At 36.8% G+C, this 15,807-nt stretch overlaps 1 protein-coding gene across 1 annotated transcript in view; it reads left to right on the top strand.

The window, feature by feature from the left end:
- TSPAN9 (tetraspanin 9) overlaps positions 1–15,807 on the top strand; it is a 147,368-nt gene that overhangs the window by 106,370 nt on the left and 25,191 nt on the right. The window contains exons 2-3 of the mRNA XM_063447791.1: positions 8,099–8,290; positions 8,932–9,006. Of these exons, the coding sequence (XP_063303861.1) occupies positions 8,099–8,290; positions 8,932–9,006 (267 nt within the window). The remainder of the gene's footprint in view (positions 1–8,098; positions 8,291–8,931; positions 9,007–15,807) is intronic.

Below are 15,807 nucleotides of genomic sequence, written 5' to 3'. Positions count from 1 at the left end.
TTAAAAAAAAAAAAAATTATGACATAAAAATCACTCAGATGGTTTGCCTAATTATCAATATTTTGGGGAAGGATGAAAATAGGCTAATTTCCCTGGCCAGCTCATTATACTCATGAGGAGACTGGTTTTAAGTCATTTTGTGTCAGATATGCAGTTCTCTTCTCATAAGATATAAGGAAATAACTTTCTTTCACCATCACCAGTAATCTAATATTGTCTAGCAAACCAAGACCCACCTGTCTTTCTTATGCACCTACAGCCTTTGGTACACACTATAAAATACTTTTCTTCTTACCTTCTCTTCTTCTGTATTACTGCCTCTCTCTCAAACCTCCCCCTCGCATTATCAACCCAATTGTGTGTTAAAGGAAAACTGACTTTGTTAATAATTTATTACTAAAAACAAAAGATTACATAGCATCATTGTGTATTATCTATCTATCTATCTATCTATCTATCTATCTATCTATCTATCTATCTATCTATCTATCTATATGTCTGTCTGTCTGTCTATTAACTTTTGCAATACTCATTCTCACAGCCATCCTTAGTCTTCTTTGATCAGAAGTACCACTTGTCTGTCAAGACCATGCCCAATTTGAAAGTTTCAAACTGTCTGGGAATGCCTTTTTGAGATGTCCAGCAGTTGATCGCAAATATCGTGAATGCAAAGTAGCTGTTGATTATCTATGCCATATTGGGTTCAATAAACGTTGTTTCTGACCAAAGAGGCCCGCTCCCAGAGGGGAAGATTAAGACATTCATAAACTACTCAACTTTCGTTCTCTGGGTTTATTATGATGATTATGAAACCCCTTCAATAGCATTATTACTATAATACACTTCTCACTATTACATATAGTAATAGCATTTAACATATATATCATTTAACATAGATATGTTAAATGCTTAGCTGAACAAATTTCCTTTTTGTTTGAATGGAGTGACCTTCTTCCTAAACCATACTTGTGCCAAAACCAGCCAACTGATATAAGTTACCAGGTAATTAATACCGTGGAACATATTAATTTCAGAAGCTCTTGAATATATCAGTATGCAGTGCATAGACATAAAATGCATTCTGCTAGACACGCTACATACTTTCAGATTTTCATTTTCATTCAATTTGAAAAGCATTGAAATGTATACAGGTGCATAGGCCAATATAAATCATTCCCAGCCAAGTGCTCATAATATGGTAATAAACAGAAACTGGAAGCATAAATAAAATGAATGTTTCTAACACTTTTTATACAAATTGTTTGTTTTTCCCTCATTTTGAGTTATTAATTATTATTTAAAAGTTAATACTAATCTTTTGAATAAGTTTCGATTACAAATAAGCTTTGTAATTTTATGACAATTTCCCATTTTTTATAGTTATTCTTCTAGTTTCTTCTGTATCATGCACTGTTGCAACAACAATTTTATTAACCCATCTGTTCTCCAAGTTCTAATCACATAACTAGTGCAGCAATTAATATATTTCGGAGATGAGTTCCTCTCTAGCGAAATAAATAATAATAATAAAGAGTCATCATTTTAATCTATGCATAGTTTTCAATGATCCTCGCTTCCTCTTACAATACGAGCGTCTGTAGAAATTGCTTTGTAAGTTACAACGTTGATTTATTATTTTATGGTCTCTGTTACAAAGACCAAGCTTATTAAATGCTGCTGCTGCATTAAAAAAATTGTTTCTTAGAGATCAAAGTTATAGACCTGCTATTCATCAGAGAGCTGTGTTTGATTCTGGTACGGTGTGAATTGTTCAGTATTGTCTTTATTCCTTTATCACTTTTGGCAGAATTTTTTAAGACTGTGGGCTGGAATTTAACAGCTATTATTTACTACTAAAAATGTAATTTCATGCATTCAAGGCATTTCAAGGCAACATTCCGTTTATGCATAATAAAGCCAATGTTTAGAATCACAAAGGAGCGACAATATTAAAATGTTGGGCTCTCTGTTTATTCAACCTTGTGAACAATTTATACTTATACTACAGTATTCCAGAAATACTGCTTAAATTTATTGATGTGAATGTTTGGGAGTGTGGTAGGGGGGGCGGGATGCAAAATAATGGTGCATTAAAAAATAAATAAATTAAACGAGTGGTGGGATCCAGATTGATTTATAAAAACGGACGTAAGCTAGTAAAAAAATCTAGAATTTTAAGCGACATACAAGAATGAAGGATTTCAGTTGCTCTAGATTGCTTTATGAGAAACTTCAGCAGTTCTTTGCTGTAGGTAGTAGTTGAATTGCAGACCTCCAGTCAATGTCATTTTTAGTTCTTGCTTTCATTGTCCTAACCAATCACTGGTTGTCTCTATTAACCAAAATGCAGAAGAATCTAAGTGACAGGAAAAAGGAAAAAACGAAGGGAAAAAAAAAAACCTATGGAGGTAGAGGTGGAAACCTAAATGTAAATACAGTGCTTTGCCTTCTTTTTCATACCACTCTGCTTCTAATCTATGGTAAATTATACAAACGGCAGCAAGATTGACTTTGTATTGATAAACTGGTGAATTTCTGTATAAAATTTATATTGTATAGGATTATTGAATCTGTAGGTTGGAAACATTAATCTTTGAGTCAAGGTGCACATTGTGTGTGCACGCATGGTTTTTGATTAATAGAGATTGTATTGAGAGAGAAGTTGAAAAATTGAACCGAATTTTAAAATAATAATATTGTGAGTTCAATATATCCCTAGTTGTTCTCTTTCCCTGTGCTTAGAATGATATGTCAGTGTATTCTTGATTTACTGATTCTTTATTAGAGACGGTTTGAATAGCATTTTGTCCCAATTGAAGTTCACATCTTAAAATAATAATAATGTGTTTCCTATATCGGGGAAAGCCATCAGGGACTTTCTAGCTATTAACCTTAAAGGACCACTCTAGGCACCCAGACCACTTCAGCTTAATGAAGTGGTCTGGGTGCCAGGTCCTTCTAGGGTTAACCCATTTTTTCATAAACATAGCAGTTTCAGAGAAACTGCTATGTTTATGAATGGGTTAAGCCTTCCCCCTATGTCCTCTAGTGGCTGTCTCATTGACAGCCGCTAGAGGCGCTTGCGTGCTTCTCACTGTGATTTTCACAGTGAGAGCACGCCAGCGTCCATAGGAAAGCATTGTGAATGCTTTCCTATGTGACCGGCTGAATGCGCGCGCAGCTCTTGCCGCGCGTGCGCATTCAGCCGACGGGGAGGAGAAGAGGAGGAGAGCAGGAGGAGATCTCTCCGCCCAGCGCAAGAAAAAAGGTAAGTTTTTACCCCTTTCCCCTTTCCAGAGCCGGGCGGGAGGGGGTCCCTGAGGGTGGGGGCACCCTCAGGGCACTCTAGTGCCAGGAAAACGAGTATGCTTTCCTGGCACTAGAGTGGTCCTTTAATCTTCCACAAGCAACAATTAATCTACATCTTGCCACATGCAGGTTATGGATTATTGCATGCCTCTCAACAGTCCTGCCTACAGCAGGACAGTCACGATTATTTCCTTCCACAGCACAGTACGAACGCATCATTAGACATAATTGCAACGCGCAGCAAGCGCTAGGACCATGCAATGGATGCTCCAGCAGTGCTCCATGCATAGTACTGTTGGTAAAGGGCCGGCCAGACTTTGGGGCAGACCTGCCCATTATGGGCAACACTGGTAATGTGAGTTATATCACTGGCCACGCCCCCATCAAAGATTGCCTCCCTATCCCGATTGCATACCTTGCAATATTGGTAGGTATGTTATGGGTATGGTAGCTTAGAATAAAAAGAGCTAGTATTTCAACAACCCTTCAGAATTTGCTTCATGTACAGGAGTGTGTTAACAAATAAGGCTTTCAGAAAAATATCAACACCTCGAAACTTGGGATAATTTGCGTCGCATATAATCAGGCTGTTAGATACAGATTGTGAAACTGCAATTAGAGGTTTTTCAGCATAACAAGGAAGCCATTAGTAACAAGCTATTTTTCCCATACTGACCAGACTGTATAAGAAAAAAACAAATTGAATCACGCAGAGGCAGTAGGTGGTGAAGCCGATGCGTTTTTATTAATAAAACTATTAATACAAATAGCTTCATTCATTTTTTTTCATAGAGCAATTAGCACCAGTTACTTGACAAATATACATAAACATATTGTTATGGATATGATAAAATATATGAAACAGACATCTCTTACTTGTTAGTGAAATGTGTTTTTCTTTGTGAGAATCTAGTAAAGAAACCTTAGTTCACAGGGAAGTGTGTCCCTCCTAAATTATGGTGGTAATTCTTAAAGGCAAGGCATAAAGTGTCCCGATTTAGGATGGGCAGTCCCTATTTTAAAACCCTCTGTCCCTCTTTTCTGTCCTGGTGTACCATTTGTCTAGGAGTTCCATTATGTGGGTGTGTCTGAGTTTATAACAGAGCTCCACAGCAGTAATACTCTCAGCAATGTATCTTTAAACGACAATAAATGTGTTTAGAAATCAGTCTGTGTACATAGGATACATTGTTCTTGTTCTAAATTGCAACTTTAGTTGCAAAACTTATTAGTACATTTCTCAGAGCAGTCCCTTCCCTGGCCACAACCCTGAAATTAAAGTGTGGGATTGATTGTCCCAGTCCCTTACTGTATTGAGATTGAGTTATTTGCTGGCACTCCCACCTACAAAACACTATAATCCTGAGAATGAGAAGCTGTGGACATAGATTCTATTGCCGTGACTGGTAAAAAATTATTGGAAACTACAATGGATGAAAACTTAAATGTAATACAACATTCTAGCAGTATTGCAATACGTTTGGAAACCAGTGGAGTGTTAATTGCTCAGTTAGATTCAGTGGTGATTGCTACATGGTCAGAACTATGTCCCACAACTGCCTGATCTTTTTATTAATAACATATACATAGATTTCTCGCATTATGTATACATGCAAATACCATTTTATTTATTGTAATACATTGCAAACAACTGGCAATATTTCAGTGTATGTTGGCAGCCTTTTTAAAAAAACAATGTATTCCTTTTAGAGCAAAATAGTACCGAGGTCCTGATGGAATTCATTCTTCTGGTCTGGAATTATATCTGTAATCCGTTATCATCAGTAATGTCCTATGAGTTCTGTTCTCTGAAAAGCTGATTTTATATTCTTTGTGGTCTGTTGGATATGTCCTTTATAAAAACTGTACATTAGATTGGCAGTGTCACTTATCAAGGTATATTAAGGTGCAATAAAGTGTTCGGCATTCAGGTAAAAACTTTAGTTTCATGCTTAACATCATAATTTAATCAGTGTTTAAGAGCTTTTCAAGGTTCCATATAAAAAGCCATTCTTCAAAATAATCATTTGACAGGAAGCCTCCAATCTTTACCATTGTTTTCTCAAGACTGTGGAATATTAGCTAAAAAGTTAGATGATGGAGAGCAGATTTAGAATGCAATTCTATCAGAATTCCTTTGGGGACCATTACTTCAAATCCAATTCTCTCATGATATACAATGGAAGATTCCTCGAGGATTTCTAAGTGATAAATTGCAAGAGTACAAAGTAGCAACAGAAAAATAATTAAGCAGGCAAACAGGCTTGCACATGAAGTACACATTTCATAGCTTTACAATCATATATTTGTGAAGATTGATCAGCATTGTACATCTATTTTCAAAATACATGTTTTCATATTTCCTGATTTGTTACGGTTTTTTTTTTGGTGGTGGTTTGTGTGAGCTTTAAGATGCTTTGTCAAACTCTCAACCATCTGATTTGACCTTCATTATAATATATAAAAAATACTTTTTTGTATTTAGTTAGGTTTTTTTTGAGTGGATAGGGGCAGTTTTGCTGTGTTTAACAAAAAAAGTTCTTCTCTATTGAAAACTCTTCTATATCATTCTACCCAGCATAAACTTTGTGGTTGTATCTTTGTCATATGTTGTCTTATATTTAATTTATTTTGTCCAAGTGTGATGTGAAATACCTACAATATATATTTCTAATCCAAAATTCTTAAAGAACCATGGTAGTGCAGGAAAGCAGACAGAGTGGTAGAGTTCCTCTTGCTGTTAGATTATCCTCGACCCTGAACGCCGGGTATGTAATATCGACACCACGTGACTTTTGCCGATATTACGTACCCGGTGTTCAGAGGAGAGGAGGATCGAGCGGCAACATCGGTGGACAGTGGACCTGCACTGCTCAATCTGGACTGCTCAATTTGGGACTTACTGTGCTGAAATATATATATATATATATATATATATATATATATATAAAATTATATATAATGAGGAAAATAATTCTTTCTGCTTGACCATATGTTCTTTGCAAGAGGAAAGCTTGGATGGAATGCACCAAGGAAGGGGAAATTAAGCATCCCCTTTCAGCAGCACTTAACGACAGACATATTTTATGCAAAGAATTGACCTTGAACAAAAGTGCAAATATCTCTCCATGTGTAGCGTTTTAAGCTGAAACACTGCATGTACTGATTCCTACCACCATGACCACTTCTAAAAGCAAACATGGTCATGTGTTTGGAGTAACCCTTAATATAGTTATATCATGCTTTTGTGTATATAAAGTCAATGCACAATTCCCAGTAAGGCAATCTATTCTGCCAGCTTCTAACACACATTCTATCTGTATTACTGGAGGGACTTTTCACCAGGAGATCTTTCTGTGCCCTCTACAGTATCATAATTAGTAATTCTGCTTGCTAATCAGTGAGTGGGTAGCATGGATCTCATGTAAGTGTGTCAGATTCATTGAGGATATTGTCCTCCATGTGGCATATGAAGGTCGAAATACGCAAAAGTCACATTACCATTTCTCATAGTAATTAAATAAGACGCAAGCCATATGTCAATCATGAAATGTGTGGGTTAAATGTATTTACCCAGTGCATTCTAAGATTCATACCTTTTAGATGTTTCCTCTAAACTTGTTTAAGGTTTTCTACTCATGCATGTGCTCAAATATATGTTACACAGGTATGATTAATGGGACTTACCTACCAAACTCCAATGTATTCTAGACACCTTGTGCAATAAAGATGATGTTGGACGTGGTTTCTACAAATTAATTGCTTTCTCCTGATATGCTCTTCAGTTCAGCGGTTTGTGTCATTACTTCCTTTCCTTATGAATGCAGAGCTCATTCCTGAATGATGTCACAGCGACTCTTGTCATTATGTTGTACATTCCAGGATAAAACAGAACTGCAGATTCTGCATAATTGTGGAATATAACATGTGCTGGTACTTTTCATAACATTGCTATGTATAATACAACAGTAGGTATTCAGCCATCCATAATTCAGTGAAGTTATACTAGAGCCTTCAAACACATTTAAATTCAACAGTTTTCATTAGAAATATATTGCATTTTTGTATAGTCTGCTAGCCTTAGGTGGGTAAGTGGGATATTGATCTGATTTCTAGAATTTGAGTGCCAAGAATTGCAGGAGGTATCTGGGTGACATATAGCTAGAACTGCTAAAAAAAACCAATTGGACAGAAAAAGGAGGACCTAAAGCCTGCTGTTGTTCTAGGTATGATGTTTAGAGTGTATATTTTACATAATGTCGCTGATATTACATTTACTATACTCTATTTGTATTTTGCGTCTTTAGGTTCTTTTGCTTTGTGTATCTAGAAACAAAATGAATTTCACATTTTGTAATTTTTTTTAATATTTTTTAAAACGTTTTTATTACAACTAGTGCACAAATCTATGGAAAAAAATGTCAATCCAGCTTTCAAACAAAACTAGTTTAACTAAGGCTGGTTAATAAATAACCAAAAAAAGCCCTGCAACCCAACCACCATATTTCAATGAGTAAATCAAATGTTTTTTTTGTTTATTATTTTGTAGTTGTGAACACACTTTCCAAATCTAACAAGCTTTTATTAACGAAGATATTAATGCTCTCAAATTTGTTCATGAAATTGTAATCCTAAATTACTTGAAATCTCAATGTATCATTACTGGTAACATATTTTCTAAATAAAGTCTTTCGAAAATAAATTATATGCAGAGATTGGTAGAGAATTATAGCATATGGTCTATAAACTGAATATGCTAACCATCTTTTTATCCACTTTTTTTTTCCAGCTCTGCGGTTGCGGATTATTAGGAGTGGGAATATGGTTGTCTGTTTCACAAGGAAATTTTGCAACGTTTTCTCCCAGCTTCCCATCACTTTCAGCTGCAAACTTAGTCATCGCCATCGGTACAATAGTGATGGTGACTGGCTTTCTTGGTTGTCTAGGTGCTATCAAGGAAAACAAGTGCCTACTTTTGAGTGTAAGTTTTATTTTTATTTTTTTACTGGAATTAAATATGACATGTAATGAATCGAGATGTGATATATATATTGGATATTGTTGCATAAAACAATATAGCACTTAACAAATCTAACACAAAAACATAGGATAATACAGTATTTTCATATATGGATTGCTGATTTTGCCTACCCCCAAATTTTTATTTAATTTAAACAATATTACATTTTCATTGACTTATTTCAGTTATATATATTTTTTTCTCTACAACTGTCATTGTATACTTAGAAGTAGCAAATTAAAAAAAGGTCCAACTGAGAAGCTAATAGATGCCACGGTGTTACCCTGAGGATCTTTCCTTGAGGACCTAATATTGAAATAAAACCAGGATTCTTTGAGCCTGTTTATTATAATTCCCTAATTTGCCCATAGTGCCTTAAAAAAGATGTAAAAATAAAATAGACAGGACCACAGGGATACATGTTAAGTAAAACTGAAAAAATAATATTGTTGATAATCTCTGCTTGTAACGTTAGTATAGACGAAATAATATCCCTAACCGCATATACTGCTGATTTTATGGTAATACTCCGTAAATATACTATGTAAAAATAATAACTAATATTATTAAACTTATATAATTTTGACTTTTTTCTTTTACAGTTTTTCATCATATTGCTGATAATTCTGTTAGCAGAGCTTATTTTGCTTATCCTATTCTTTGTATACAAGGATGAGGTAAGTTATTTTAATAGTGTAATCTATCAGTAGGTACCTGGTATTGGTTGAATTATATCAGTTATTCTTGATTCCTCAAATAGGAATTAAAATTGTTAATTCACTGTTAATTGTAGACCCTGTGCTATTCCTCATGCATTGGAGACCCCGTTGATATTGGGGATATATAATCTAATGAATAGATTTTTCCATTATATGTTTTAGTTTATATCATATTACCATTAATTACACAGCTAAATTTACAGTTGGAGAATAAGTCACTAAGCTATGTTATGTACATATTGTGGGTACCTGACAGAAAAAGGTTATTTCCAGCCCTAATGTACCCAAGTAATGGAGATCTTAGCACTTAGATAAGACACAGAAATTCAAGTCTCTGCCAGTTCTCATGTGGCTCCAAATAGCAAAGATATATGGTACACAAGTTAGTGCATAAGCAGATGTTAATTTGACAATATTTAAATCCTATGTATATATTTTCCAGATGTTTTGAAAATGTGTTAATAAAGGCCTATTTATCCACTTAACTTCCATTTGCTTTTAGTGTTTAGACTCTCTACTCTGGGGACAGTGATGGTAAAGGAGGGTTTTCTTTAATTTAAATTAAACGCTTCCCTAAGGCATCCCTGACCCAGTCAGGTAAAATCCTCCTTTATCCTTGCTTATGACATTCCTCTTTTATAACATTCTGATTGACTTCATGGTCCACTTTGTGGGCACCTCATTTAAATAATAGACTGTTTCATCCAAACCCATTGCTGATTAGTGTACGAAACCAAGCACAGCGATGCAGCAGTAAAATGCGTTTGTGACATTCGATGTCGCATTAATGGATGCAGCTTTCTAACATGTTACTGCATCAGATTTCTGAACTGCTAGCTCAACTGTGATGTGTTAGGTAACAGAATAGTTAGATACTCTGTGTAATTTAGAGCAGTAATGGCAAACGTTTTTAAGCCCGAGAACCAAAACAGCAACACAAAACCAACTTATTTATCTCAATGAGCCAACACTGCAATTAAACCTCAAAGAATATATATATATATATATATATATATATATATATATATATATATTATTATTATTATTTTTTTTTTTTTAACACATCATACAACTAAGTGTACTAATTAACTGAACTGTAATTTTTGGACTAAAACACAAATAAAAGTTTCAATGATAGAGATGCAGCTTAAGTTTTATAATCTTTTAACATAAAAAATACTAAAAAATAGATGAGGGAGTATCTGTCAGTCCTGAGTCCTAAGGCAAGGCAGATTTTATACCATACAAAATTTAAGCACAAGGCTTAACTTTGTATGTGTGTATTTGCTTTTGTATTTCACAGCCATGTCACAGTGCTTCCGCCCTGCCCATGTGTTCCCTATTAAGGGTTAATAAGTATGTAGGGGTTTAGAAAAATATCCCTCTCTGACTCATTATAGATTTTCCCTTTTAGCTGAAAGCAGCAAGGTGAATTGTTAGTGTAGAACTCACTTAAGAGGTTTTGCCTTGATGTGGCAGCTGAGCTTACACTTTAATGGCCATTGGAGTGAGACTATAAAAACTCCAGTTATTTAAATGTGTACAGGGATTTGGGATAGAGTGCAAGTAACTTTTTTTCTTTAGATTTTAAACCATAACCATCTCTATTGTAATTACAGTCAATGATATGAAACAATATAGCACACCTAAGATTTACTAATGTTGATTGCCTTTATATCTTTGTAGCTAGTATATTGTGGAAGGATTAAGCAACAATTGTATTTACTATTTACTCATCTTTCTCATCTTTCTTCTTCCCCTTAAAATATTTCCCCTAGCCTCACTCCCTCTGCTGTTCTATGTTCATTCGCACCCGCTACAGCAGAAGAGGTTTCTGCTCTGCTCCAGTCCTCCCGCCCCACCTCTTGCTCCCTAGATCCAATTCCCTCCCATCTCATCCATACTCTGTCTTCTTCTCTTTCTCTACCTCTCAATCAAATTCTCAATCTCTCTCCCTCCTCTGGCATATTTCCATCGCCCTTTAAAAATGCAACTGTAACCCCAATTCCAAAGAAGCCCAACCTTGACCCTAACTCTCCATCCAACTACTGTCTTATCTCGCTACTGCCTTTTGCATCCAAGATCCTTGAAAGAGTTGTGTTTGCGAGATTGACAGACTTCCTCGAGTCCAACTCTCTGATAGACCCGCTTCAGTCTGGTTTCCACGCTTAGCACTCTGTGGAAACGGCACTGACCAAAGTATCCAATGATCTACTGCAAAATCTCGTGATCACTACTCTATCCTAATTTTCCTTGACCTTTCTGCGGCTTTTGACACTGTTGATCATCAACAGCTTCTTCTCATCCTCTGCAATATTAGTCTACAAGATATTGCTCTCTCCTGGTGCTCCTCCTACCTCTTCCAGCCCTCTTTCAGTGTTTCTTTCTCTGGCTTTGCTTCTTCTCCCCAACTCCTCTCTGTTAATGTCCCCCGAGGTTTAGTCCTTGGTCCCCTACTGTTCACCATCTATACTGCCCTCCTTGGTAAACTCATTAGCTCTTTGGCTTCCAATATCATTTCTATGCGGATGACACGCAAATCTATCTGTCCTCTCCTGATCTCTCCCCGTCCCTCTTGACTAGTGTCTCTGACTGCCTCTATGCTATTTCTAGCTGGATGGCTGCCCACTTCCTTAAACTCAATTTGACAAAAACTTAAATTCTGGTCTTTCCTCCCTTAAGTGTTGCTACTCCAGTGTCTGTGTCCCTGCAAGTCAACGGTGCTACCATCAGCTCCACCACGCAGGCTCACTGCCTAGGTGTTCTCTTTGACTCCAACCTCTCCTTCACGCCTCATGTCCAGTCTATCGCCAAATCCTGCCGCTTCCATCTCAGAAACATTGCACTGTATTTCATTCCACTGTACTTTCTCGTCTTGACTACTGTAATCCACGTGCTCCCAACTTGCGCCGTTACAGTCCATAATGAATGCGGCGGCGAGGCTCATCTTCCTGTCTGCCCGCACCTCCCACGCCTCACCCCTCTGTCAGTCCCTACATTGGCTTCCTGTAAGATATAGGGCTCAATTTAAAATTATGGTTCTTGCTTTCAAATCTCTACATAATGCTGCTCCCACCTATCTATCCTCCCTTATACACAAGTAAGTCCCGTCTAGGCCCTTACGCTCTGCTGAAGACTTGCGTCTATCTTCTGTCCGTACTCCCACCTCTGATGCTCACCTTCAAGACTACATGAGAGCTGCACCGTTCCTGTGGAATTGACTTCCTTCCTCCGTTAGATGCTCACCCAGTCTCCACTCCTTAAAAAAGTCATTAAAAACCCACTTCATAAAAGTGTATCAATTAAACTGTTAATAGCTCCTGAATGATTCCTCTCTTGCAACTGTCATTAGTCTAATACTATCCTTACCTTTTGTGTCACTTTACCCCACTCCCTCTAGCATGTAAGCTCATTGAGCAGGGCCCTCAACCCCTCTGTTCCTGTGTGTCCAACTTGTCTGGTTACAACTACATGTTTGTTCATCCACCCACTGTAAAATGCTGCGGAATTTGTTGGCACTATATAAATAATAACATAATAGTAATAACAACATAATAGTATTAGGTGGCCTTCTTCTTCGGCCTTCCTATATACTAGATGCCAAACACACATACACAATGTCAGATGTATAGTCTCTTATTTACACATAAATTATTTCCCTATCAGTTACACCAGAGATCCCCACATTTGCCTGGAATCTAACACCTCTCCCCAAAACAGAGCCCCACAATACAATCTACATATACAACCACAATCCACAGTGTACGTGGTGGGCAGGGAGAGCCCTGGGCTGGTCAGACACATTCAGCCAGATGCACATAGCACTCTCTCTACCCCTCCTCAAAGACATGGCTCCTGACACCCTGATCTCCATCATGGGGATAACTCAGCTGGTTGGAGGGGTGTGGAAGAGCCTGCTAGCATGAACAGTAGTTCCAGCAAGACCCAGATCCTGCTCTGTGTTGACCGCAACATCTGCAGACAAGTACCTGCGATGTGGCAAACTTATGGCTTGCATGCTTCTGCCTGAAAGGAGTCCACCTACGTTTTCTAGTGCTCCCTAGCATCTACTATCACTAATGCCATGTTCTATGTCTTCTGCACCTTACTATGCAATGCAACAGAGACAATGTTTTCAAATTGAACTATGTGCTGAACCTAGGGTGATTCCTATCTATCTTCCACCTATTCAAAGAAAGCCCAATTCTTTACAAAGGAAGCCAACTGATTTTTTTTTACGTATGTTATACTTTCCTTTTAACTGAGAAATATTTTACAAATTAAGCTTTTTGGTCCGATGCACAACCCAGCTATTAATTGGGCACAGAGAAATTAGCAAAGAGATATTGTTATCCAGATTTTAATATTTCTAATTAAAAAAAAAAGTAGATTACATGCTATTCCAAATTAAATGAGGCAAAAGCAGTGGGGAAGAGCACATTTATTATTTTACATAGGCACAGATGTTTAATTTTTGAAAATTGAGCTTGTATAACCGTTTAAATTACCAGTGTTTTTTTTCCTTAATATGCATTTGTAATAAATTGGAAAATAATAAACAGCTGTCACTATGATATAGTTGAGCTGATTGCATCTTATGAAATTTGAAATCATAAGTCCAAGGCATTTTGCATTTTTGCTTATAGCATTTTCATGCACACATTTAAATAGAGTAAATAGCAGAGGAAAAACACTTGGAGGGAAAATGTGCTGTGTATTGCTTGTGCAAAATCTGTCTCATGTCCCCATTAGAAAGTTTGAAAGCAAATGTGCACATCGTCTAAGGAACATTACACAGCTCTGATTAATAGAGGAGTAATATGTACACATTGCTCTGTTTGTCAGTCCTGCTGCAACATTTTACATAGTGTTTGGCAGTGAGAATTGGTGTTTAATCTGACATAAAACCTTTTCAACTGAATCAAGTTTGCTGCTAGGGAATATTTCAGAATCAGAGAAACATGACATTTGAACACAGATTGGCCTTTTGGCCTATCTAGTATTTTGTCTTCAACATACAAAAAAAAGCTCTGGTAAACTGAAGCCCAAACTTAAAAAAAACTTAATGACTTGACATAGGGAGATTTAAAATTTTTCCAATGTTCCCCACTTGCCCATTTTAGCTTAAAATCAAGAAGTTTTTAGCTCAACACATATCAGTGTTTAGTGAATAAACCGCCTATATTTTAGTTTCATATATCTTTTGCATGTCTTCCTATTTTACATCGCTATATATTTTCCAGTATACCAGTTACTAATTAATTTAAAACTGACATAAATCTACTTTCATGCTATCTGCAGCATACAGATTTTTATGAGAGGTTTAGCACTAACAGGGAAAGGTGCATATAGCTATAGGGACTAATGTGATTTATTTTCTGTCCTAGTGTCCCTGTTTTCTAGGAGAGATATATAGTTGGTATCTGCGTGTATTACAGAGCTCCACGGTAACAAAACGCACAGTAATGTGTAAATATGATGCTTTGTTCTAGTTCTAAATTACATTTTAGGTGCTTAAATTGTTATTAGTAAGTCAACAAGAATTTCTGCCAACAGCCCTGCCTTGGCCCACACCCCACTCAAACCCTTAAAATTTAAATTTTTCCTCTTTGTCCATTTCAAAGGTTGGGAGGTATGTTAATCAGTGTGCTTTCCGAGCCTTAGATTGCCTGCGGAAAGAAAGCCCTAAAGGAAAAATAGCCCCTACATTTTCACAATTACCGTATTTTTCCGTGTATAAGACGCCACCATGTATAAGACGACCCCTATGTTTTGAGCCCAGAATTAAGAAAACAATATTTTAAACATCAAATAGAACAACTTTGATATTTTAGAGGTGACGTCTGAGGAGAGCAACACTTCTGATTCTCATGCCTCCCCTGTGCTATGGTATTCTGGTGTGAAGACATGCTGGGACATCACAGTAGTATTCCCTCTACTCCCTACTCCCCATTTCTTCCCCCATTAATATAAATCAGAAAGCAAGACCTACCTGAGATAGAGCAAGCCTTAATATGGCTCCTCCTTTGATGGTGTGGCTTGTCTCTGGAGCTCCTTTTATGGTATGGTATGTCTGCTGCAGCTCCCATGCATGTAGGGACCGTGTTAGGCTGCTAAAATTTACAGGGTCTGGAAACCCTTAAGCTGCCATGGACTTATGCAGTTAACAAGTTCGGCTTTCCTTAATTTTTTTTATGTATGTTCACTACAGAGAACAGTTAATGTACAACAATCATGATGAAGTTCCAGAAAAATAGTGCTTTTTTTTTTTTCAATGTGGGTACAGAGTATATATAAAATGCAGTTTTCTTAGGGGTGTGTACAATAAAAGACAAAATCAACCAATCAACAAAGTTTCAGTGCAGAACATTATGTATGCTGTTAGTTAATACAAAGGACAATTGCTTTACTTGAGGGTCTTATCTCCAAGGTTAACGCAAAAAAAACCCATTTCAGAAGCAGTTGCAGAAACTGCGGACATAAGCATGATTTAAAAATGTAGCTTTTAACCCCTGCAGACGTTGAAAGACATAACTAAGGCAAAAAGGCTTTTTAACCCTTTATTTAGCTGTGTCTATGACAAGTCCTCTTTTCTCTGGTACTGCAGGTTAGGCAAGGTATCTCCTGATGTACTAATTACACCTGTGGGCCTCTAATTAGCGCTTCACCTCTATTCCCTCGCCCCCCTTCCCACCAACAAACCATCGAGGAAGACCTGTCCAGGTATTTGTAGATAACAGGATAATATATGTTATTAAA

This window comes from Pelobates fuscus, chromosome 3 (genome assembly GCF_036172605.1).
Source record: "Pelobates fuscus isolate aPelFus1 chromosome 3, aPelFus1.pri, whole genome shotgun sequence".
Classification (NCBI taxonomy): Eukaryota; Metazoa; Chordata; class Amphibia; order Anura; family Pelobatidae; genus Pelobates; species Pelobates fuscus.
This window is presented reverse-complemented; position numbering and strand designations above follow the sequence as displayed.